Here is a 25,254-nt window from a genome sequence, read left to right on the forward strand (position 1 = left end):
TGACCTGATTCTAAAATATCACTTGCACTGCACTGGGCTATATTATGATATACTTTCAAGTAAAAAGTTTTGAGTACACCTGCTTAAAACCATTTTTTTTTTTCATGATTAATATTTCATTATATGATATGTGTGCTTATACAAACTGATAACCATAAGTGAATTGCATTTAATTTTTTAATAAAAATGGAAATAATTTATTTTGTATATTGTAACATATGTTTTCATTTTCAAGTATTTGCAGAAACTTATGTTGTCATGTTAAAAAAAGCTTATGTTGTCATGTAAAACACTGTCAATTATGAATAAAACCAAGTTTCTGTTCATGATTTCCATTTTTATTTAATAATTAAATAATTTAATCAGCTTATATAGGCACACATCATATAGGGCTAATTAAAAAAAAGTATTCAATTGAAAAATTATCTAGGAATGTAGGCCTTTGTAACTAGAGGTTTGGCTAAATTATTACATGAAGCTACTTGGTGGCTAATGTGAAAAGCATAAATGCACAATGTGCAAAATGCATGGTTCGGAAGTTTTGCGGGGCGGAGGTACGGCCATTGCATATTTTGCTCCAACAGTGTGCGCGATTCAAAGTTAGAACAGGGAGTCACCGTGGCGTTTGAGTTACTGCAGCTAAATAATTCCATCAATTATTCACACCGTAGCCGTCTCGTAACGAGGCTAAATCGTATGCGAGCTACTACTACGGCTAACTATATACACAAATGTATTGCCTTAGGATATACCTCTTGAAATGCATCATCACGTAAAGTTGCCGAACATGTTTTAACGTTTTATATGTTAACATTACGGTAATATTTTTGTGCTTGATTATTACTCTCCCACTTCTCATTTTACCTCAGCAATGCAGCGTTACGCCTCGGTGGATAATAAAGTACCGCTGTGTATCAGTGGACGCTGAGTTAGTCGGGGAGGGGTTACAGAACCACAAGCACAAGGTCGCATCTGGTCCAATCCGAGGGATGTAGTTTAAATACCGAGTAAATGTACGGAATTGTTTTGTATTGATTGATTGTTTTCCGTAATTGAATTAGAATAATATATATCCTTTTTTTTTTTTTTGCGTAGTTTCAGTTGGCATTTCGTACATGCGTATTTTGACCAAGAATTGCGTGGTTGGTACACAAAATGCGTGCAGGTTGGCAGGTCTGCCTTAAGCCAACTTAAAATAAGAAAATATTTTTTTTTTTACATTTTAAATACTCATACCCATTTTGTTTCTGCTAGGGGGCGCCATAGGCTGGGAACGTGCTTCCATTTTGGTAACCAGAATCACTGTCTGCTTAAGATTAATGAACAAGACCATTGTATTTACTTACACGGTAGTTGGCTACGTAGGTGTTCACTGAACTGTACTGAACTTCTTATGTAGTTCACTGTAGGTGTCGTAAATTTAGCGTGAAATTTACAAACCTGGCACACAAGCTCAGTGCACTTCGACGTTTAAGTTGTAGTGCTGTGATTAAGTTTCAATGTGAACTACAACTACCAAAATCCCATTCGTGACGTGTACCCCTTCTACGCTAACAGTGCGCGCGAAATTTCGAGGGTTGTAGACAAATCTGACTGACATGTAGCTTGTGAAGTTGTGAAGTTGTGTGTTTTTACTTCGTTTATGTTTTTGGTTACATGAGCTAGCGATGTGTATTACATGTAATCATATAGTAAAACGTCCATGTAATGCGTTTAAGCTAGTTGCCAGACAGTAGTAATGTGATGTGGTAACGATACACAAGTGAAAAAAGTAATGGTAATTACCTCGGTTAGTGATCTTTGCTAGAAAATTGATGCCATGTGTATTTAGCTAACCTTAGTCGAACCTTAGCTAGCAGGCGTCCTCTTGATTCAGGGAACTCAATTTCCGCAGTGCCAGAAATGTCTTCATATTTGCCAGCAGTCGCCGAACAACTTTTAAGAGACATAAGGAAGGTTTATCAAGAGACATCACAAAGTGAGTAAGAACGAACCATATGCCGCAACTTTACACAACACAACGTTAAGTCCAAACGAAAGTATCGATATTATTTTAAGTTAAAATAAAATGAAAGGATGAAAAGGTGAACTTTTGGTAAATGTCATTCACAGTGAATAGCGCCTTTCATCCATTAAGGGATCTCGCGGTTGGGAGGGGATTTTTTTTTAAATTGAGTTTGATTAGATGGTGATGTCGCCAGGGAGCGTCTTGCTCTTTGCAATAAATATGATGAAAAATGACTGCAGTAAGAATGGGCATTGGTTTAACATACAAAATGGCAGAATCTTCTACAGCGTAGTGTTCCTGTGACAAGGTGGGGAATTGGAGTATCCACACGGTGCCTTATGCTGCTTGGGTGCGTAGAGACAGGGAAAAGCCTGTCTATTGAAACCCTCCCTGGAAGATGCTATGGCCGTGTATGCGTCACCCCATTGAAACTTGACAGATAGCCTCCTGTCCCACTACACTTTTTCCTGTTTCACTTTGTCTTTCAAGTCAGTTAGTACGGTAGAGACAGCTGTTCTTGAGCCTTTTACATGAAGCAAATAACTGTTGTTGACTGCAGACAATTTTATTGGAAGTATTCTTGGTGTACATTCACCTTAGAATTGATAGTTTTTTTTTGTTAATCCATGGAGACAACGAAAAATACTTTTAAATCAAAAGCTCTTGCTTGTTGTAATTTATGTTGTAAAGCATTTATGATTATACTATTTTTTCTTCAATATGCCATAAATCGTACTGTTGTTGGTTCTTTGTTATGCATTTGGCTAATCTAAAGCCAGACTTACTTGGAATCAGTTAGAACAACATTTCTGATATCAACACATGATTTTCGCAATGTGGAAGTTGTCCGCATCTGTGATCTGAAGTGGTGAAAAAACCCTGATTGGCAATACCATAAAATAGCCACAAGGAGGGGCTCTAAGCCCATGTTTGACAAGGCCATGCATTTACTTTTCGTCAATAAGATTTCAACTTTAGAATCTGAAAAATATGACAATACAGTATCACTATGTTTCTATTTCAAACTATAACTATTAACATTTCATGTAATTATTTCCATGGTTGACATTTGTGTTGATTGTTTAATTCTAAATGAAACTGTAAATTACTTTAAAAAGCTATAACTGGATATGAATTATGCTGATTTATATTATCTTTCTAGCACAGCTTTTTTTAACGATCAGTCGGTACATTACATAAAATGCGGTTACAGCTAGACTTGCTTGTGAATGGCGACATTACCGCCAGCAGGCCGAGCCGCCCTGCCCCCAGCAGCCCCCCACCTCCCAGGCCGAGGCGTATGGCCAGGTCCCCAAGACGCACCGCGTCATGACCCTGGCAGACCACATTTCGGTAAGAACCGGGCCGTCGGGGGCCGAGGGCCCATTAGGCGCTGGGGAGGGCCCGTCTCTGACCGAGCACCTGTTCCCGCAGCACATCATCACCCAGGACTTTGCCAGGAACCAGGGCGGCCCCCAGGCGCCGCCTGCCACCTCCTCCTCCCCCGGAACATTCCAGAGCTCGGCCCCCGCGGCCCTGAGCGCCGGGCCCGGGCGCGCCAAGCTGCCCAGCCGCTACAGCCCCGAGTCGCAGGGGCAGCCGCCGCAGGCCCAGGCCCCGCACCACTCCCGACCGCCCAGCAGGGTGTCGCCCGAAAACGCCTCCGACAAGCCCAGAGCGAGGTACTGCACCCTGTCCCTGTGTGTTCCTGCTGTGTCTCTGTTCCCCCTGTGTCCCTGTGTCCCTGCTGTGTCTCTGTCCCCCTGTGTCCCTGCTGTGTCTCTGTCCCCCTGTGTCTCTGTCCCCCCATCTTCCTGTGTCTCTGTCCCCCCGTCTTCCTGTGTCTCTGTCCCCCTGTGTCCCCGCTGTCTCCCTGTCCCTCTGTCCCCCTGTGTCCCCCCCTCCCCCTGTCTGCAGCCAGTTGGCAGCACAGACCCAGTCCGATGTGCTTACTATACTGTACTGTACTTCAGCGAGTTGCAAGGCATCATGGTCAGGGACCTGGGTTTGTCACTCAGTGACTGCAGGTTGGATTCCCACTACTGCTGCTATTTTTTCCCCCGTCAATACGGTACTTAAACTGAATTGCTTCTGTTAATTTTCAGCCATATAAATGGATATTACGTTTATTTAAAAAAATCCATTTCCATTTCCATGGAATCTAATCCAGAATTGCTCTAGACAAAACCTTCAGCTGAATCCCTAAACATAGTATGAAATGGAAGAGGTCACCTTGTAGCTGTTGTGAGTTTATGAACAGTTGAACCCTGGTTATTGTGACTAAGGGACTCCCGGCCCATACGTGTACATGAATATGTCAGACGACTGAATCGGAAGCCTAACCAATGCCTCTGCGTTTCAGTCGGTCGGTGTGTTGGTCCAGTTGGTCACTGATTCGGTGTCCTGTGTTTTGGTCAGTGGGGGGGGGATGAGAGCCTTCCTTAACCGTAGCCCCCCTCCCCCCCTCAGGCCCGGCAAGTCCCCGGAGCGCGGCGGGGCCTTGGAGAGCTACGAGCCCATCTCCCCCCCGCAGAGCTACCCCGGCTTCGACAAGCAGGAGGCCATGCTGCAGCAGGCTCAGAGACGGGAGGCCGAGCACGCGGAGCAGAGGTACTGCAGACCGCCCCCAAAATAACCCCCTGCTTACGGGTGGCCTCTCAAAGGGCCAGGAGGCTAAAGAGAATCATTTCTCCACGTGCTGGTCTAGTACCGAAGGGCCCACTCCACTATTCACTCTGTGGACATTTGTTGCTCTGTGGAGTAATTCTAACATGTATCTTCTCTTGTCACTTTAAAAAGGACTTGGATCCTAAATGTAATTAATACTTTTTAGGCTCAAAGGCACACTACGCAGGATTTTTTTGCCTTGCTGTGGTCCAGTCCATCACAGATGTGACTGAGCATGGTTATTTTATAAAATCTTCATGGTAAAAATCCTGCATAGTATACCGTAAATCCTAAAAAAAAAAAAAACAAGTTTGAAGAATGTTTGCGAAACTGTTTAGCCTAGAGTTTTTAAAAAATTATGTTTGGTTTTTATCCAAACCTGTTATGTAGAATCACACAATTCTCAAATTTGCATGGTAAATGTATGACTGGAGGATGGTTGTGTGTTGATGAAAAGCACCTTGACAGCGGGCTTGGAGTAGAGCAGAGTTAAAAATAAGGAACCCGACTTTGACGGGTAACGTTTAGCCCGCCGCCGCCGTTCTTGCTTTAGCCGCGTGCGACACGCCGCGAGCGGAAACGCCGAGCGGCACGCGCGGGACTCAGCCGCGCCCCCTTTCTTCCGTCACAGGAACGACTCCCGCTCCCCGGGGAGCGTGAGCTACCAGCCCTCCTTCTTTACTAGACTGGAGAACACCTCCCCAATGGTGAAATCCAAGAAGCAGGAGATATTTCGTAAGTTGAACTCCTCTGGTGGCGGTGACTCGGACGTGGGTAAGTGGGTCTCCTCTTATCTCTTCGTACCTCTCCAGCACTAACGTTTGACACCAGAAAAAAATAAAATAATAACCTGCTATGTCGAGTTAGGGATGCACCGGTATGAACATTTCTGACCGATACTGATTCGCGATTATTAGGGGGGGGATTTGGCCGATGCCAGTCCCGATAGTTTGGTGGTTCTGCTCCCGTAAGATTTTTTTGTCTATAAAATCTGTTTATAGAATCTTGCCATTCTAAAAACCGCAATTTTAATTACACAACTTTGAAGCGATGCAGCAAAGTTGAACATTTATTTTTCTATGACATTTCTTCTCATTCATCCAACATAAACTGCATTCCCTCAACTGAAAGTGTGTTCCTGAAATATGTTAAGTAATGTACATTCCTCCAGCTGGAAGTTCATTCCTAAAATATCAGTGGTTCCCCGAGAATTGTTTTCAGGCCTGGTGGTACGCACCGAAAAACCCCTAAACAGACATGCGGTGGTGCGATGTTGCAGCAGGCAGTCTGCAATTAGGCCTATAATTTGAGTTCAAATTTCGGTTTGCTCTGTATGTTCAGGACTTAGAACAAAATTATCACTGGGAGATGATAACTTAAAATGCTTCATTTATTACATAAAAATAAGCTGTGTAACCTATGCCACATTATAATTAAGACTCCACAATTGCATACAGAGCATCTTTAACAATGTTACAAACTTCAGGGACAAATAAGATTTCTTAGAAAAATATATTTGATCAAATTAATATGCATCTGATGAAATTGAAGTGCCAGGGACTTGTTGGGGTCGTCTATTTCAGAAGCATTCTCACTGGATGAAATATAATATGAATAAAACAAGGGCACACAAAAAGATATTAAATATCTGAAGCTTACCTTCACTTTGAGATGAAGGCTTGGAGAAGAAGGGTAAGAAAGCCAGCATGTCTCCTGTCTCATCGTCTCGAGTTTCCCTGGCAACGACATAGAGGTTGACTTATGTTTTGGAACAGCGCCCCACAGAGCCTCCCAGGTGCAAATGAGATTTGATTTCCAAGTGAATAGATATTTGGCATTATTTTTAGCATTTTACAAAAGGGTCTTGTCAGTCCGGCAGCAATTATAGGGGGAAACACTGTGTATGGAAAATAAAATGCAATTGTTTTGTATCTGACAGGCAAATTAAAACCAGTATTGGATTGCAAATAAACAGATAAACAGTGGACCTTTTTCCTTTTGACTGACATAACTGGAGCTGGCCGTCGCTTGTGTTTAAAACAATCAGCCGATGGCAACGGATGTGCAAATTCTTTTTTTTTGGCAGATACCGGTCGTTGGCCGATATATTGGTGCATCCCTAATGTTGAATGTTAACTTGTCAATTAAATCGGTGGACTGAACTCTGTATATATAACCCCTCAAAGATCTGCTTATATTAATTAATTACTATGATTTATCCTCTCTTCTGTGCTGCAAAATGAAGTCCAAGTGTATTGTTCAAATATTTCGTAGGCCACCGTTGTATTGTATTTAGCCATTATGAATTGGCCTGCCTCAGTGTGTCTGGTTAATATATTTACTTGCACTTTGTTTTTGTTTTTTTTAATAGCTGTAGTGTGCTTGTATTTTTGTGAATGTGATATTTGCAACTTTTAAAGTAGCTACCAGTACTTTGGTGCAGTTGTAAAAATACTCTTACAGATCAAAATTGGAATGCTCTGCATTTTTGGGGGGATAAATGCCTGTGTGACTTTGAAACCACCCTTTTTCCCAAATTCTCTGATGTCTTTGAAGTATTTCTTTGATATATTGCACTGAACAGGAGATGTAAAGTTCTGAAGAATGCTGAACTTCTGACTTTAAGAACTTATATTTTAACTTGATTCATATTTAAATGTTATAGGTAATTTTGTTCATAGTCACTGCTTAAATCTTTGTGATTTTATTTTTCCAGCAAGCGCACAGCCTGGCACTGAAATATTTAACTTGCCTGCAGTAACTAGCTCAAGTGAGTATTAAAATAGCTTTGTACTAATGTAAGAATTTTTTTCAGTTTTACGTATCAGTCATATCAAACTGTGATTTCTCTTTGCAGAAAGTTATATTTTCTTAATTTCTCATTATGTTGCATTTCTCTCATAGCCTTTATTTTCCATTGTGTGGTCACCTGCTGATTTTGTCTCTCATCCGTCGTGTCCCTGTAGGTAGCATCAGCTCCAGGAATCCCTCCTTCGGGGATCCAGCCAGTAACCTGGGCCTGGAGGACATCATTCGCAAAGCGCTGATGGGCAACTTTGAGGACAAGCATGACGATCACCAGGGAAGCGGCTCCCAGCCCAATAGCATGGAGCGGCAGGAGGCTAGCCCCTCCCCCAACACAGGTCTGACCCTCTCACTCACACAAACACACACACACCAGCCCCTCCCCCAACACAGGTCTGACCCTCCCACTCACACACACACACACACACACCAGCCCCTCCCCCAACACAGGTCTGACCCTCCCACTCACACACACACACACACATACCAGCCCCTCCCCCAACACAGGTCTGACCCTCTCACACACACACACACACACACACACATACCAGCCCCTCCCCCAACACAGGTCTGACCCTCTCACTCACGCACACACACCAGCCCCTTCCCCAACACAGGTCTGACTCTCTCACTCGCACACACACACGCACGCACACACACACACATTTACCCGCGCGCGCGCGCACACACACACACTCGCACACCAGCCCTTATCCTAACTGAGGTTTGACTCCCTCTGTCACAGAGACACGCACACCAGCCTTTTCACCAACACGTCGTTCTGACACGTACACTCAGACGCGCACTATGACTCATAGTTTTGATGACTTGATGACCTGCCGTTGACTGCAGGGGGAGATGCTGCTCCAGGGGGGTGATGCGTTAGGTCTGTGAGAGCTGGTCACAGTGGAACAGGGAAGGAAAAGTACTCTGCGGTTACAGCTTTTTCACTGCCCTGCCCCCCCCCCTCTCTCCCCCCCCCAGGCATGTCAGCCGGCAAGCAGAAGCTGTTGGGCAAAGCCAACAGCCGGAAGTCCAAGTCCCCGAACCCGGGGCAGGGGTACGCCGGGGGAGAGCGCCCGTCGTCCGTGTCGTCCGTGCACTCGGAGGGGGACTACCACCGCCAGGCCCCGGCCTGGACCTGGGAGGACCGGCCGTCTTCCACCGGTCAGTCCCCGCCCCCTCTGGCCTTCCCGCGGTCACTGAACAATCTAGAAAAACAGCTATAGCCCGTTTAAATAAAGATTTACTTTGGCTGAATTCAAGGACTTTATTCAAAACACTGTAACTGCAAGCAGCACTGGCATTTTTCCAGTGCCATTATCCTATAGCTGTTTTATCAATTTTGTATCGTCTTGTATCGTCTTACTTACTGCACTGCTTGCTGCCACTTGGCCCAGGGCACCCTTGTACAAGAGCTAGCAATTCCAATGGGACTCTCCTGGTAAAACAAAGCAAAAATAAATGAATAAAATACAAACAAACCTCTGAGAATAGCAGCTTCTGTCTGCCCCTTGTGCCCAAAATGAAATGGTGGGGGGGGGGGGGGGGGTGTGGCCTTATTGAATCAGCTGTGAGAGATGTCCTACTGGGCCGACTGCCCGGTCACCACCCAAAAAATGAAGCTTGTTTTTCCCGTTTTTATTTTCGACCTCCTTTTCTTTTTTGGAGGCCGGGTGAGGGCAGCTGTGGCGGAGCGCGTGCGGATCTCGAGGTGTTTACTGACGGCTCCCCCCCTCTCTGTGCCCCCCCCCCCCATCCCCGCCCCGCATCTCTGTCCCCCCCTCACCCCCCCCCTCTGTCCCCAGGCTCCATGCAGTTCCCCTACAACCCGCTGACCATGCGCATGCTGAGCAGCACGCCGCCCTCCTCCATGCCCTGCGCCTCGCCGTCCCTGCAGGCCCAGCAGGGCGGCGCCGTTCCCCAGGCCCGCGTGTGGGAGCGCGAGCCCCTGCTGTCCGAGCAGTACGAGACCCTGTCGGACAGCGACGACTGAGCCACCTCGGCCCGGGGGGGGAGGAGGAGGCGCCTCGGCCCCCGGGTCCCGCCTCTAGCCCCGCCCCCCACCTCCCCACCACCCTCACCCTGACTGTGACATCGCTGCGCAGGCCCGATGGGCGGCCTGGCGGCGGCAGCTGAGGCCGGCCGGGAGGACGGACGGACGGATGGACAGACGGACAGACAGACAGGCGCGGAGGCGGGAGCCGGGGAGGAGCCGTGCGATTGGCTGAACCTTCAGGACTCCAGGAGTCTCGCGTCGCGAAGCTTTGGCGTGCAGTCTGTCTGTCACGAAAGGAAGAAGAAGAAAAAACATTTAAAAAACTAAAATGAAAAGCCAGCAATTTAGACTTGTTTTAAAAAAATTAACAAAAATACAAAAAATAAAAAGACAGCAAGAGAAATGAAGATGAAGAACTTCTAATGTTTAAAAAAAAAAAAAAAAAAAAAACTTTGAGAGACTTATTTCTTCAATTTTGTTAAATTTTTTTCTTTGTAAAAAAAAAAAAAACACTTTGTCCTTAAATCGTATGTAAATAGAGAAACTTTTCTTTTGCGGTGTTTGTTTTTCGTTCTTTTACTTGACCCTTTTTGTTTTTATGTTGCTTTTAAAAAATTTGGTGGTTTCGTTTTTTGTCTATTTTGCGAGGAGGTGTGTGTTTAGCCACCGATGCAGCCGCAGGGTGCAGGACCTGCGCGAGCCGCACTGAGACGCAGTGAAGTCACCCGCCGCGTGCGCCGTCGCCGCGGAAACGGGCGCGGGGAAGCCCCCCACCAGCGCACAGCACCCACCGCCCCCCAGGAGCGTTGTGGGTTATCGCCGAATTGAAAATTTAGTACTTAAAAGAACACACGCTTTACATTTCGACCGTTGTAAATTTGACACGAGTCCTTGGCAGCACTGTGGAAGTAACGCATGGGTTATTCTGCTTTTTCTTTCATTCGGGAAAAAACAAAAAATCATTTTATCGATTCCTCTCCTCCCCCTAGCAAAAATTTTCTGTTCCTTCTTTTCTCTGGGGTGTGCCTGTATGTTCTGAACACTGGTGTTGAAGTTTCTTTTTGTTGAAGGTGAAAGAATAAGCTCAACGTGTATTTTAATTTATTGTCATTTGTTTTTCGCTGTTATTGAGCCCCAAGCTGATCTAGTAACGAAGCTTTTTTTTTTTTTTTTTTTTTTTTTCTGAGCTGATGCAGAATGTTCAATTTTCTCTTTTTTTTGAGATGTGGAGCCGGGGAAAAAAAAACATGTTTGTAACCCTTTCCTGCTAAGAACAGTCACCACGCCAGTTGGCTGGAGGAAGGCAGCTTACAGTTTCCCCCTCTGAAATATTCATCGGTGTTTTCTCATGTCTTTGATATTGTTCTGGCAGATGTCTGAATTCAGTGTGTTTGACTTTCCAAAAAAAAACAAAAAAAAAAAGATACAAAACCAACCAAACAAGAAACTGCACCGTTGTTGCACTTTTTGCATTGTAACTTTTAACAGAATATAAAGAAAAATCATACTACCTGTTTTATAAATGATCTGAGCTCATGCAAATCGCAGATTTTTCGATCGACATTCATAATTCTGAGAAATCTGCTTGTATGGCATTTCAGCTTGTTACTGGTTCCTAATATACTGTTGTAACAATCTGCAGTTTTAACTTTGCATATGGTACAGTCAAGTGTAGTGCAGATTCTGCTTTGCTGTAGTGGCTGTTAAATGCACTTCCATGACCTTTTTGTCTCCCCACGATTAAAGCTAAGCTCAGTGCTTCGTTGTCACCAGAATTGTACATTCACATTGCATTTGTAACAAGGTCAACAATGTTAGCGTTACGTCTGAGGATATGTAAAGCATAGATTAATTTGTATTATTTGTTTGTTTTTGTTTTTTTTGGCCTTGCTTTGTGCAGTAACAAAGGAGTCTACTCTGAACTTGGTAATTGTTTTCAATTTTTGATGATTTTTAAAACTCCCAGAGCCAAGCCAATGTTTCGATTTATTTTTTCCATTTTCAAGATCAATGTTTTTTTTTTCCTTTTTTTTTTTGATGGGATGTCGAGTGTTTACAACTATAACGACAGAAAAAAGTTTACAAAACTTGAATCTTAAACAGAAATTGATACGGAAATTGTCCGTGCATCGATCCAGCTCTTCATCTGTCCAATTTTTTGCAGTGATAACTTTTCTGTCTGTTTAAAATTCAAGACTTGAAACCCCATGTATCTCATGTTGAAATGCAATGTTTGTATCGCACAATGTCTCTTAAGTAGTCAATTACAAAAGTTCAGACCAATCAATAAAGTGGATTAGTTCTCCACCTCTCGAAATGTCAGGTCCATTTCTTTTCCTTCCACATATTTCATTTTAAAAAAAATATTTGCAGGAACAGAACCCCTTTTGTTTGAGAATGTGTGTATGATGGGTGATTTGCATCAACAGTGTAATTGACAGTGTAATAAAATGGCAAGATAAATGTGTTTTGTACCAATGAGAAATCCAAGCCGAGAACACTTATTTCGACCAGGAGTCAGACTTACTGCTTTGGTTTAGAAAGCTTAATTGGTTAGCTGCGTTGGTCAGTGGACATGTGCTTTAATGCTTCATTAAACTGTTGTTCTCCTTTGAGCCGTTCGACTGCCATCATTGCTGCAGCATTGCAGGCGTGCAAGTGCTCTCATCTTGACAACTAACAGGATGTTGTGGTCATGGAACAAAACCAAGTATAGCCTGGTCATAGGTAGTTCATAGGTCGTGACTATTTTTACTACAGCATATACAACACTATACAAGATGCATTCTGCCACTGCAGAGACTAACCACAGTGCGACGTCGCTGTGGCTAAGATACCTTTATAAAATGTGCAAACCCTCTCTCACCACCACCCAACAACGCTATTTGTCCACTATAAGAAGGTGAGATTTTTCTGAGTAACTGCCATTAATGAACAGCAATGCTGTGCAAGAAGTATTGGTCTTTGTGGACATTCTTGTGCTGTGGTTTGATTTCTGTGATGGGTAAGTGTCAGTTCTTTGACTTTATGCTAAAATGATTTGTATTTCAACTTCTCTGAAGTAAAATCAAATTTTAGTGTTCTGAAAAATATTTTTGTAGAAATTGACTTAAATAAATACATACGTTCATTTGATTGAATCCTTCATATGACTTAATGAAGGCATTCTTTGTTCATTTAATCTAAAATATTTTCCCCCCTCAATGTTCCCATTAAAACCAACACAAAGAATTGGCACAGAAAATGTCTGAAAATCTACTGAAAGGTTACCATACTGTGCATTAAAAATGTAAAGTTTTAGTGTATGTTTGTGTTGTGGTTCGTTTGTTGTTGAGTTTCCATCATGTTACTCGTTACTTGTTTTCTGTTCAGGACAGAGCCACTGCCAAAGACCTTGTGAGCCAGTCAGGCTTGGTCTGGCCGTTCCGCTCGACGCTGATGTCCTTCTGCCCTGCAGCTTCCAGCCTGGCCTGCTCCAGGAGGCCCAGAGTCCGGGGCTGGCTGTTGTGTGGAGACAGGGCCAATTCAATTATTTGGCGGAGCTCAAACTGCCTGAAGAAGCCTTATACTGGGATTCTAGGAAAGGCAGAGTTGGAGCCTTCGAACATCTTTTCCACAAAGGCAACTTCTCCATCCTTATGAGATCGGTCCAAGAATCTGACCTGGGCTTGTACCACTGTGAGCTGTTTGAGGGGATCAACTGTAGCATTGGCTGTCAAGAGGTGGAACTCAGTCTGCGAAAAGCAGGTAACTGAACAGCCCTTGAATTCGGTACTGGTGGCACTGGGACCGGGTGCTCACTTTTTCAGAGCTGTTTAACCCTTCGAAGAGTAGGTTTCTTTTTCACAATTTCAAGTCAATCTTCTAGCACACCATTGCTATCAATTGCCAGTTGTGATCGTTCATCAGCATTAGACTGTCCAGTTCAGAAGAACATTCTAATCGCATATTTGTGATCTCACACCTTAAAGGGTTAAACGAGAGACAAAACCAGGGGCAACCGGGGACATTGTCTTAAGGACATGGGGGCCCCATGGGCTGTGAACATGTGGTAAATATAATTGAATGATACATGCAGGAAAATTTTTGTCCCGGGCACAAAAATCTTTTACGCTTTATCTTTTGAGGTGCCTGCACATGTAACATTTCTGTATGAGCGAGCTCATTATTAAACACTGTCAGGCATTGTCATCATATTTTTAAAAAAAGCAAAACCGCATGAACGGACCCATTTTAAGTGAGCTAAAATGATCATGGCCTGATGTCTTAAAGTTCAACATTTTTAACTTGTTGTTTATCCCTTTAAAATAGCAGTGCAGGCAGACTTACTCTGCATTGCAGTGAAATGCTTATGTTTCTTTAACCGGATTTAGTTGGTCTGAGACAAAGTTCCTGAATAACAAGTGTGAAACAGAAAGCAGGTGTGGAGTGCTCTGTTTGCGGTTTCCACAGATCACCGTTGTATACAGAGGCTAACATTGTTTCCTGTGCCTCCCTTTTCCGGTACAGGCGATGCACGGCCGGGTGTGATGGTGAACTACCGGTTCTGCGTAGCTGGCGGGGGGGTCTTCCTTTTACTGCTCCTTGGTTGCGCTTGCTGTGTACGGTATAGATGTGAGAACCCTCTTTCGCCACTTTAATACACACAAACACACAAAGTTGAAAAAAAATCTTGACCTAGGACTTTTGTTGTTGGTGGTGTGTGTTTACAGTGTATCTGTTAACGTGCACATGCCAGTTTAATTTGTGACACATAATTGTACATAAATAAAATGCACACAACATTTAGCCAGACTTTTCTTCCTCACAGGTGTTAAGATGCAGCAGCCAAGGTAATTTTTACGAATTTATTTGTTACACATCAAGGTCCAGATTCATTCGACTTCGTACAGTTTTTCTTTTGAAATTATAATTTACCAAAACTAGACCTTAAAATCAGTTGTATATCCTGAGATATGTTCATTTTTTTCTTTCTCTCCATTTAACTTCAGCCACAGTTCTGGACGCTCCACTACTGGTAAGATTTCTGGCTGACCATATTACAGTGTTATGACATAGCATACTGTTCAAGACAACCCCATCTTTATTGCCATTGTACATACATAAATCACCATTTAATAAGAAAAGGATATTTTAAAAGACGGCAATACATTGTATGCCTTATCTTAAAATGATGTATCATAATTGTTATTCATTAAATTTAATTTTTAAACATGCACAATATGTTGTAATGTTGAGCATGCAAAGGTTAGTCCAGTTTAACTCAAATACAACTTATGTAAAAAATATTATGGGCATGTATTTCATGATTCTACAGCATAGGTATATGTATTGATTCAAAAGAGACATTTCTTGAAAATACAAATTGAAAGAGAAGTACTAAATTTCTTTTGCCTCGTCCTCTTTAGAATATACAGATAATTATTTGTACAGCAATGTGAACTACTATCAAGGTTAGACTTTCATTTTCTGTCTTTAAAAAAAAATTAAATATCCAACATACTCTGATATCAATGCTTTGATTCTCTGTAAATGCACAGACCTTACCTTTAGTATTAATATAGCAGTATGTATATATTGTGCGGCACAAAACAATTTTTTAGCATGGTAGTTATAATTCTATGGGAAATGTCAGGGATGTGTTACACACAATTTTGTGGGCCCAAAGAGTTAACAGTTTGAGTAACTGGAGAGCACTAACTAGGTGGATTTTCTGTTTGTGACAAAAACATGATATAGTGGAAGAAGTATTCTTGTTTGAAAGGGAACAAATAGGATTTTTCCAACCTTGTCATAAGTGAGCTATTTTGTTCACAGCCTATGCAACTTCTATTTTGTAACAATTTATAACACCTTAGGCAGCCAATAAAATGTTCTTATGCATATTCAAACAATTTGGTGAAAACTAATTATATGTCACAAGTACTATTTTAATCAGTGTTTCACTGTACATATGTATTGAGTTGATATTTATTCAGGAAGTCATCATGTTGAATTGAATAACAATTAATTTGTTCATGTCGCTGTATTTTCTTACATGACAAACTTGCAAACTAGCACGGTTTCTTTTGAGTGAGCTCTCCAGATCATTGTTTTAATGCATGTCCAGTAAATTCCCCAATAGACTATAATCTGATTCAGATTACTTCAATTATATACAATATGTGTATCTTGTTGTTTCTTGCATTATCTTTGATGGGCCTCACAAAATGTGTTGAATTCAACCAAACACTTCCTCTGAGTTTAATTCAGCTTTAGACATTCCCTCTAATATGTCGTTGTTTCTCCTTATTTCAGGCACTTTTTAGATTGCACTGTATTATGAAGTTAAAATGCTAAGGATACATTTTTAAGCTCAATGTGTTAGTGATTAATAATCCCTTGAAACAATATGGAATATCTTGAATTGTGATTCATTATAATGATGCTTGACCCTGAGGTCCCTGAGTTAATTTTGATCTCACGGGCCAACTTCCCCAGGAAATCGAAGGTTGCCATAGTAGCAGTAGCAGTAACAGAAAACAGGATGAAGGTAATTTTCACATTTTCAGATCTGCTATGCATTCAGATGCGTTTTTCATTTTATTCCCAGAATAATCATTTGAATGAAGACTATTTACATTTCTGAATGTGTAAACATATTTTATGCAACCTATCATTTGTTTATTTATTTATTTATTTCACAATGATTTCCAGTGTTGGATGTCCCAGCTGTATGTTTTGACTTAAGAAAGATTTTTTCCCTCTTAATCAGGCAATGGACAAGAAGTGCCATCCTCTATCTATGCCTGCGTAGCTGAATTTCAGTTTTAATTTTATTTACTTTGTGATACTGCATTTATAAAATGTATTACATATTTAAACTGTAAAATAACCTCTGAATTGTGGGGGCTGTGGAAAGAGGGATGTGCATTAATTGTTTTTGGATTTTCATATGTATTTCTTTGTCAATAAACAATAAAAATAAGTGAAGAACTATGTTAAACTGGGTCACATACTTCTTAATTTCAATAGTTTCCATTGTCTCTGCTGTGGTGCATGGGATTGCCTCGTTGGTAATGCAATGCTGTTTAATAAATGTATACTTGTCTGTGCCATTTTGTTGTGTTTGTTGTGTCCATTATCCAGATATGTGTAGGCTAATATATTATGTCATGTATGTATTGACACATTAGATCAGTAATTAATGTTTCATATTTTTGAAGTTGCAATGTAGTTTAACACTATTCGATATACCTTAAGCCAGACCTGCCAACCTTGGGAAAATATTCTGAGTACCACTATAGTCAGTGTAATGCTTAGTTCACATGCTTTCGCACCCCTTCGCTTTGCACACGACAGTCTGCAAAAGACACACACAGACACACACACACACAAGCCTTTCTTCATAATTCTAGTTTTGACTGTAGAAGTGATCAGGCAAAATTGTATAATTTGACCTGATCCTAAAATATCACTTGCACTGCACTGGGCTATATTATGATATACTTGCAAGTCAAATGTTTTGAGTACACCTGCTTAAAACCACTTTTTCATTATTAATATTTCATTATATGATATGTGTGCTTATACAAACTGATAACCATAAGTGAATTGCATTTAATTATTTAATAAAAATGGAAATAATTTATTTTGTATATTGTAACATATGTTTTCATTTTCAAGTATTTACAGAAACTTATGTTGTCATGTAAAAAAAAAAGCTTATGTTGTGATGTAAAACACTGTCAATTATGAATAAAACCAAGTTTCTGTTCATGATTTCCATTTTTACTTAATAATTAAATAATGTGCAAAATGCATGGTTCGGAAGTTTTGCGGGGCGGAGGTACGGCCATTGCATATTTTGCTCCAACAGTGTGCGCGATTCAAAGTTAGAACAGGTAGTCGCCGTGGCGTTTGAGTTACTGCAGCTAAATAATTCCATCAGTTATTCACACCGTAGCCGTCTCGTAACGAGGCTAAATCGTATGCGAGCTACTACTACGGCTAAATATATGTATCTCCTTAGGATATACCTCTTTAAATGCATCATCACGTAAAGTTTCCGAACATGTTTTAACGTTTTATATGTTAACATTACGGTAACATTTTTGTGCTTGATTATTACTCTCCCACTTCTCATTTTACCTCAGCAATGCAGCGTTACGCCTCGGTGGATAATAAAGTACCGCTGTGTATCAGTGGACGCTGAGTTAGTCGGGGAGGGGTTACAGAACCACAAGCACAAGGTCGCATCTGGTCCAATCCGAGGATGTAGTTTAAATACCGAGTAAATGTACGGAATTGTTTTGTATTGATTGATTGTTTTCCGTAATTGAATTAGAATAATATATATACTTTTTTTTGTTGCGTAGTTTCAGTTGGCATTTCGTACATGCGTATTTTGACCAAGAATTGCGTGGTTGGTACAGGCAGGTCTGCCTTAAGCCAACTTAAAATAAGAAAATAATTGTTTTTACATTTTAAATACTCATACCAATTTTGTTTCTGCTAGGGGGCGCCATAGGCTGGGAACGTGCTTCCATTTTGGAAACCAGAATAACTGTCTGCTTAAGATTCATGAACAAGACCACTGTATTTACTTACACGGTAGTTAGCTACGTCGGTGTTCACTGAACTGTATTGAACTTCTTATGTAGTTCACTGTAGGTGTCGTACATTTAGCGTGACATTTACAAACCTGGCACACAGGCTCAGTGCACTTCGACGTTTAAGTTGTAGTGCTGTGATTAGGTTTCAATGTGAACTACAACTACCAAAATCCCATTCGTGACGTGTATCCCTTCTACGCTAACAGTGCGCGCGAAATTTCGAGGGTTGGAGACAAATCTGACTGACATGTAGCTTGTGAAGTTGTGTGTTTTTACTTCGTTTATGTTTTGGTTACATGAGCTAGCGATGTGTATTACATGTAATCATATAGTAAAACGTCCATGTAATGCGTTTAAGCTAGTTGCCAGACAGTAGTAATGTGATGTGGTAACGATACACAAGTGAAAAAAGTAATGGTAATTACCTCGGTTAGTGATCTTTGCTAGAAAATTGATGCCATGTGTATTTAGCTAACCTTAGTCGAACCTTAGCTAGCAGGCGTCCTCTTGATTCAGGGAACTCAATTTCCGCAGTGCCAGAAATGTCTTCATATTTGCCAGCAGTCGCCGAACAACTTTTAAGAGACATAAGGAAGGTTTATCAAGAGACATCACAAAGTGAGTAAGAACGAACCATATGCCGCAACTTTACACAACACAACGTTAAGTCCAAACGAAAGTATCGATATTATTTTAAGTTAAAATAAAATTAAAGGATGAAAAGGTGAACTTTTAGTAAATGTCATTCACAGTGAATAGCGCCTTTCATCCATTAAGGGATCTCGCGGTTGGGAGGGGATTTTTATTTTTAATGGAGTTTTATTAGATGGTGATGTCGCCAGGGAGCGTCTTGCTCTTTGCAATAAGTATGATGAAAAATGACTGCAGTAAGAATGGGCATTGGTTTAACATACAAAATGGCAGAATCTTCTACAGCGTAGTGTTCCTGTGACAAGGTGGGGAATTGGAGTATCCACACGGTGCCTTATGCTGCTTGGGTGCGTAGAGACAGGGAAAAGCCTGTCTATTGAAACCCTCCCTGGAAGATGCTATGGCCGTGTATGCGTCACCCCATTGAAACTTGACAGATAGCCTCCTGTCCCACTACACTTTTTCCTGTTTCACTTTGTCTTTCAAGTCATTTAGTACGGTAGAGACAGCTGTTCTTGAGCCTTTTATATGAAGCAAATAACTTGTGACTGCAGACAATTTTATTGGAAGTATTCTTGGTGTACATTCACCTTAGAATTGATAGTTTTTTTTTTTGTTAATCCATGGAGACAACGAAAAATACTTTTAAATCAAAAGCTCTTGCTTGTTGTAATTTATGTTGTAAAGCATTTATGATTTTACTATTTTTTCTTCAATATGCCATAAATCGTACTGTTGTTGGTTCTTTGTTATGCATTTGTCTAAAGCCAGACTTACTTGGAATCAGTTAGAACAACATTTCTGATATCAACACATGATTTTCGCAGGGTGGAAGTTGTCCGCATCTGTGATCTGAAGTGGTGAAAAAACCCTGATTGGCAATACCATAAAATAGCCACAAGGAGGGGCTCTAAGCCCATGTTTGACAAGGCCATGCATTTACTTTTCGTCAATAAGATTTCAACTTTAGAATCTGAAAAATATGACAATACAGTATCACTATGTTTCTATTTCGAACTATAACTATTAACATTTCATGTAATTATTCCCATGGTTGACATTTGTGTTAATTGTTTAATTCTAAATGAAACTGTAAATTACTTTAAAAAGCTATAACTGTATATGAATTATGCTGATTTATATTATCTTTCTAGCACAGCTTTTTTTAACGATCAGTCGGTACATTACATAAAATGCGGTTACAGCTAGACTTGCTTGTGAATGGCGACATTACCGCCAGCAGGCCGAGCCGCCCTGCCCCCAGCAGCCCCCCACCTCCCAGGCCGAGGCGTACGGCCAGGTCCCCAAGACGCACCGCGTCATGACCCTGGCAGACCACATTTCGGTAAGAACCGGGCCGCCGAGGCCGAGGGCCCATTAGGCGCTGGGGAGGGCCCGTCTCTGACCGAGCACCTGTTCCCGCAGCACATCATCACCCAGGACTTTGCCAGGAACCAGGACGGCCCCCAGGCGTCGCCCGCCACCTCCTCCTCCCCCGGAACATTCCAGAGCTCGGCCCCCGCGGCCCTGAGCGCCGGGCCCGGGCGCGCCAAGCTGCCCAGCCGCTACAGCCCCGAGTCGCAGGGGCAGCCGCCGCAGGCCCAGGCCCCGCACCACCCCCGACCGTCCAGCAGGGTGTCGCCCGAAAACGCCTCCGACAAGCCCCGAGCGAGGTACTGCACCCTGTCCCTCTGTGTCTCTGTCTCCTTGTCCCGCTGTGTCTCTGTCCCCGTGTCCCCGCTGTGTCTCTGTCCCCCTCTCCCCCTGTGTCCCCCCTCTCCCCCTGTCTGCAGCCAGTTGGCAGCACAGACCCAGTCCGATGTGCTTACTGTACTGTACTGTACTTCAGCGAGTTGCAAGGCATCATGATCAGGGACCTGGGTTTGTCACTCAGTGACTGCAGGTTGGATTCCCACTACTGCTGCTATTTTTCCCCCCGTCAATACGGTACTTTTCAGCCATATAAATGGATATTACGTTTATTTAAAAAAAAAAAAAAAAAAACATAATATCCATTTCAATGGAATCTAATCCAGAATTGCTCTGGACAAAACCTTCAGCTGAATGCCTAAACGTAGTATGAAATGGAAGAGGTCACCTTGGAGCTGTTGTGAGTTTATTAACAGTTGATCCCTGGTTATTGAGACTAAGGGATTCCCGGCCCATACGTATACATGAATAGAACTTAGAACAAAATTATCACTGGGAGATGATAACTTAAAATGCTTCATTTATTACATAAAAATAAGCTGTGTAACCTATGCCACATTATAATTAAGACTCCACAATTGCATACAGAGCATCTTTAACAATGTTACAAACTTCAGGGACAAATAAGATTTCTTAGAAAAATATATTCGATCAAATTAATATGCATCTGATGAAACTGAAGTGCCAGGGACTTGTTGGGGTCGTCTTATTTCAGAAGCATTCTCACTGGATGAAATATAATATGAATAAAACAAGGGCACACAAAGAAATATTGAATGTCTGAAGCTTACCTTCACTTTGAGATGAAGGCTTGGAGCAGAAGGATAAGAAAGCCAGCATGTCTCCTGTCTCATCTTCTCGAGTTTCCCTGGCAACGACAGGGAAGTTGACTTATGTTTTGGAACAGCGCCCCACAGAGCCTCCCAGGTGCAAATGAGATTTGATTTCCAAGTGAATAGATATTTGGCGTTATTTTTTTTTTATTATTTTACAAAAGGGTCTTGTCAGTCCGGCAGCAATTATAGGGGGAAACACTGAATATGGAAAATAAAATGCAATTGTTTTGTATCTGACAGGCAAATTAAAAGCAGTCTTGGATTGCAAATAAACAGATAAACAGTAGACCTTTTTCCTTCTGACTGACATAACTGGAGCTGGCCGTCGCTTGTGTTTAAAACAATCAGCCGATGGCGACGGATGTGCAAATTCTTTTTTTTTGGCAGATACCGGTCGATGGCCGATATATTGGTGCATCCCTAATGTCGAATGTTAACTTGTCAATTAAATCGGTGGGCTGAACTCTGTATATATAACCCCTCAAACCTTAAGATCTGCTTATATTAATTAATTATTATGATTTATCTTCTCTTCTGTACTGCAAGATGAAGTCCAAGTGTATTGTTCAAATATTTTGTAGGCCACCGTTGTATTGTATTTAGCCATTATGAATTGGCCTGCCTCAGTGTGTCTGGTTAATATATATTTACTTGCACTTTGTTTTTTTTAAATAGTTGTAGTGTGCTTGTATTTTTGTGAATGTGATATTTGCAACTTTTAAAGTAGCTACCAGTACTTTGGTGAAGTTGTAAAAATACTCTTACTGATCAAAATTGGAATGCTCTGCATTTTTGGGGGGATAAATGCCTGTGACTTTGAAACCACCCTTTTTTCCCACATTCTCTGATGTCTTTGAAGTATTTCTTTGATATATTGCACTGAACAGGAGATGTAAAGTTCTGAAGAATGCTGAACTTCTGACTTTAAGAACTTATATTTTAACTTGATTCATATTTAAATGTTATAGGTAATTTTGTTCATAGTCACTGCTTAAATCTTTGTGATTTTATTTTTCCAGCAAGTGCACAGCCTGGCACTGAAATATTTAACTTGCCTGCAGTAACTAGCTCAAGTGAGTATTAAAATAGCTTTGTACTAATGTAAGAATTTTTGTTGTACGTATCAGTCATATCAAACTGATTTCTCTCTGCAGAAAGTTATATTTTCTTAATTTCTCATTATGTTGCCTTTCTCCCATAGCCTTTATTTTCCATTGTGTGGTCACGTGCTGATTTTGTCTCTCATCCCTCGTGTCCCTGTAGGTAGCATCAGCTCCAGGAATCCCTCCTTCGGGGATCCAGCCAGTAACCTGGGCCTGGAGGACATCATTCGCAAAGCGCTGATGGGCAACTTTGAGGACAAGCATGACGATCACCAGGGAAGCGGCTCCCAGCCCAATAGCATGGAGCGGCAAGAGGCTAGCCCCTCCCCCAACACAGGTCTGATCCTCTCACTCACACAAACACACACACACACACACCAGCCCCTCCCCCAACACAGGTCTGACCCTCCCACTCACACACACACACACCAGCCCCTCCCCCAACACAGGTCTGACTCTCTCACTCACACACACACAAACACACCAGCCCCTCCCCCAACACAGGTCTGACCCTCCCACTCACACACACACACACCAGCCCCTCCCCCAACACAGGTCTGACCCTCTCACTCACACAAACACACACACATCAGCCCCTCCCCCAACACAGGTCTGACCCTCCCACTCACACACACACACACACACACCAGCCCCTCCCCCAACACAGGTCTGACCCTCTCACACACACACACACACACACACACACACACATACCAGCCCCTCTCCCAACACAGGTGACCCTCTCACTCACACACACACACCAGCCCCTCCCCCCACATAGGTCTGACTCTCTCACTCACACACACGCTTACACACGCATGCACTCACGCACACATTTACCCGCGCGCGCGCGCGCACACACACACTCGCACACCAGCCCTTATCCTAACTGAGGTTTGACTCTCTCACTCACACACACACACCAGCCCCTCTCCCAACACAGGTCTGAGTCTCTCACTCACACACTCACACACACACACACACACACACGCTTACACACACACCAGCCCCTCCCCCAACACAGGTCTGACCCTCTCACACACACACACACACACACACACACATACCAGCCCCTCTCCCAACACAGGTCTGACCCTCTCACTCACACACACACACCAGCCCCTCCCCCCACATAGGTCTGACTCTCTCACTCACACACACGCTTACACACGCATGCACTCACGCACACATTTACCCGCGCGCGCGCGCGCACACACACACTCGCACACCAGCCCTTATCCTAACTGAGGTTTGACTCTCTCACTCACACACACACACCAGCCCCTCCCCCAACACAGGTCTGAGTCTCTCACTCACACACTCACACACACACACACACACACACGCTTACACACACACCAGCCCCTCCCCCAACACAGGTCTGACCCTCTCACTCACACACACACACACACATTTACATGCGCGCGCGCACACACACTCGCACACCAACCCTTCTCCTAACTGAGGTTTGACTCTCTCACTCACACACACACACACACGCGCGCGCGCACACACACACTCGCACACCAGCCCTTCTCCTAACTGAGGTTTGACTCCCTCTCTCACAGAGACACGTGCACGCACACCAGCCTTTTCACCAACACGTACACTCAGACACACTATGACTCATAGTTTTGATGACTTGATGACCTGCCGTTGACTGAATGGGGAGATGCTGCTCCAGGGGGGTGATGCGTTAGGTCTGTGAGAGCTGGTCACAGTGGAACAGAGACGGTAAAGTTCTCTGCGGTTACAGGTTTTTCACTGCCCTGTCCCCCCCTCTCTCCCCCCCCAGGCATGTCAGCCGGCAAGCAGAAGCTGTTGGGCAAAGCCAACAGCCGGAAGTCCAAGTCCCCGAACCCGGGGCAGGGGTACGCCGGGGGAGAGCGCCCGTCGTCCGTGTCGTCCGTGCACTCGGAGGGGGACTACCACCGCCAGGCCCCGGCCTGGACCTGGGAGGACCGGCCGTCTTCCACCGGTCAGTCCCCGCCCCCTCTGGCCTTCCCGCGGTCACGGAACGATCTAGAAAAACAGCTATAGCCCGTTTAAATAGAGATTACTTTGGCTGAATTCAAGGACTTTATTCAAAACACTGTAACTGTAAGCAGTGTCGCATTTATCCAGTGCCATTATCCTATAGCTGTTTTATCAAATTTGTATTGTTTTAATCGTCTTGTATTGTCTTACTTACTGCACTGCTTGCTGCCTCTTGGCCCAGGGCACCCTTGTACACGAGCTAGCAATTCCAATGGGACTCTCCTGGTAAAACAAAGCAAAAATAAGTGAATAAAATACAAACAAACCTCTGAGAATAGCAGCCTCTGTCTGCCCCTTGTGCCCAAAATGAAATGGTGGGGGGGGGGGGGGGTGTGGCCTTATTGAATCAGCTGTGAGAGATGTCCTACTGGGCCGACTGCCCGGTCACCACCCAAAAAATGAAGCTTGTTTTTCCCGTTTTTATTTTCGACCTTCTTTTCTTTTTTGGAGGCCGGGTGAGAGCAGCTGTGGCGGAGCGCGTGCGGATCTCGAGGTGTTTACTGACGGCTCCCCCCCTCTCTGTGCCCCCCCCCCTCCCCGCCCCGCATCTCTGTCCCCCCCTCACCCCTCCCCTCTGTCCCCAGGCTCCATGCAGTTCCCCTACAACCCGCTGACCATGCGCATGCTGAGCAGCACGCCGCCCTCCTCCATGCCCTGCGCCTCGCCCTCCCTGCAGGCCCAGCAGGGCGGCGCCGTTCCCCAGGCCCGCGTGTGGGAGCGCGAGCCCCTGCTGTCCGAGCAGTACGAGACCCTGTCGGACAGCGACGACTGAGCGACCTCGGCCCGGGGGGGGAGGAGGAGGCGCCTCGGCCCCCGGGTCCCGCCCCTAGCCCCGCCCCCCCCC

General features: G+C 43.5%; 2 protein-coding genes and 2 long non-coding RNA genes across 4 annotated transcripts; all 4 read left to right on the plus strand.

Annotated features, from left to right (window-relative positions):
* Positions 1–527: 527 nt before the first annotated feature.
* Positions 528–9,568, plus strand: LOC118236566 (nuclear receptor corepressor 1-like). The gene is made up of 9 exons (XM_035435058.1): positions 528–554; positions 3,260–3,361; positions 3,443–3,690; positions 4,478–4,618; positions 5,307–5,449; positions 7,392–7,445; positions 7,642–7,818; positions 8,465–8,647; positions 9,289–9,568. The coding sequence occupies exons 1-9, from the start codon at positions 528–530 to the stop codon at positions 9,474–9,476; spliced, it is 1,263 nt and encodes a 420-aa protein (XP_035290949.1). The 3' UTR covers positions 9,477–9,568.
* A 3,427-nt stretch (positions 9,569–12,995) lies between these two features.
* LOC118235376 lies at positions 12,996–14,907 on the plus strand. The gene is made up of 5 exons (XR_004766836.1): positions 12,996–13,226; positions 13,989–14,093; positions 14,290–14,311; positions 14,471–14,496; positions 14,888–14,907. It is a non-coding gene; the product is annotated as an uncharacterized LOC118235376 (long non-coding RNA).
* A 762-nt stretch (positions 14,908–15,669) lies between these two features.
* On the plus strand, positions 15,670–16,454 carry LOC118235375. The gene is made up of 2 exons (XR_004766835.1): positions 15,670–16,011; positions 16,234–16,454. It is a non-coding gene; the product is annotated as an uncharacterized LOC118235375 (long non-coding RNA).
* A 2,487-nt stretch (positions 16,455–18,941) lies between these two features.
* LOC118236567 (nuclear receptor corepressor 1-like) lies at positions 18,942–25,254 on the plus strand. Its single transcript, XM_035435059.1, has 8 exons — positions 18,942–18,960; positions 19,930–20,069; positions 20,150–20,419; positions 20,518–20,605; positions 22,290–22,343; positions 22,534–22,710; positions 24,169–24,351; positions 24,995–25,254. The coding sequence occupies exons 1-8, from the start codon at positions 18,942–18,944 to the stop codon at positions 25,180–25,182; spliced, it is 1,119 nt and encodes a 372-aa protein (XP_035290950.1). The 3' UTR covers positions 25,183–25,254.

This window comes from Anguilla anguilla, chromosome 9 (assembly GCF_013347855.1).
Source record: "Anguilla anguilla isolate fAngAng1 chromosome 9, fAngAng1.pri, whole genome shotgun sequence".
NCBI lineage: Eukaryota > Metazoa > Chordata > Actinopteri > Anguilliformes > Anguillidae > Anguilla > Anguilla anguilla.

What these genes read in the sequence shown, in the direction of transcription:
- LOC118236567 (XM_035435059.1), top strand. An exon ending in CATCATGATCAGGGACCTGG is followed by an intron (nt 20,606 to 22,289) that starts GTTTGTCACTCA and finishes TTATTTTTCCAG; the next exon opens with CAAGTGCACAGCCTGGCACT. An exon ending in TAGCCCCTCCCCCAACACAG is followed by an intron (nt 22,711 to 24,168) that starts GTCTGATCCTCT and finishes CTCCCCCCCCAG; the next exon opens with GCATGTCAGCCGGCAAGCAG.
- LOC118236566 (XM_035435058.1), top strand. Translation starts at nt 528, where the DNA reads ATGGTTCGGAAGTTTTGCGGGGCGGAG. An exon ending in GCCGAGCACGCGGAGCAGAG is followed by an intron (nt 4,619 to 5,306) that starts GTACTGCAGACC and finishes CTTCCGTCACAG; the next exon opens with GAACGACTCCCGCTCCCCGG. An exon ending in TAGCCCCTCCCCCAACACAG is followed by an intron (nt 7,819 to 8,464) that starts GTCTGACCCTCT and finishes TCCCCCCCCCAG; the next exon opens with GCATGTCAGCCGGCAAGCAG.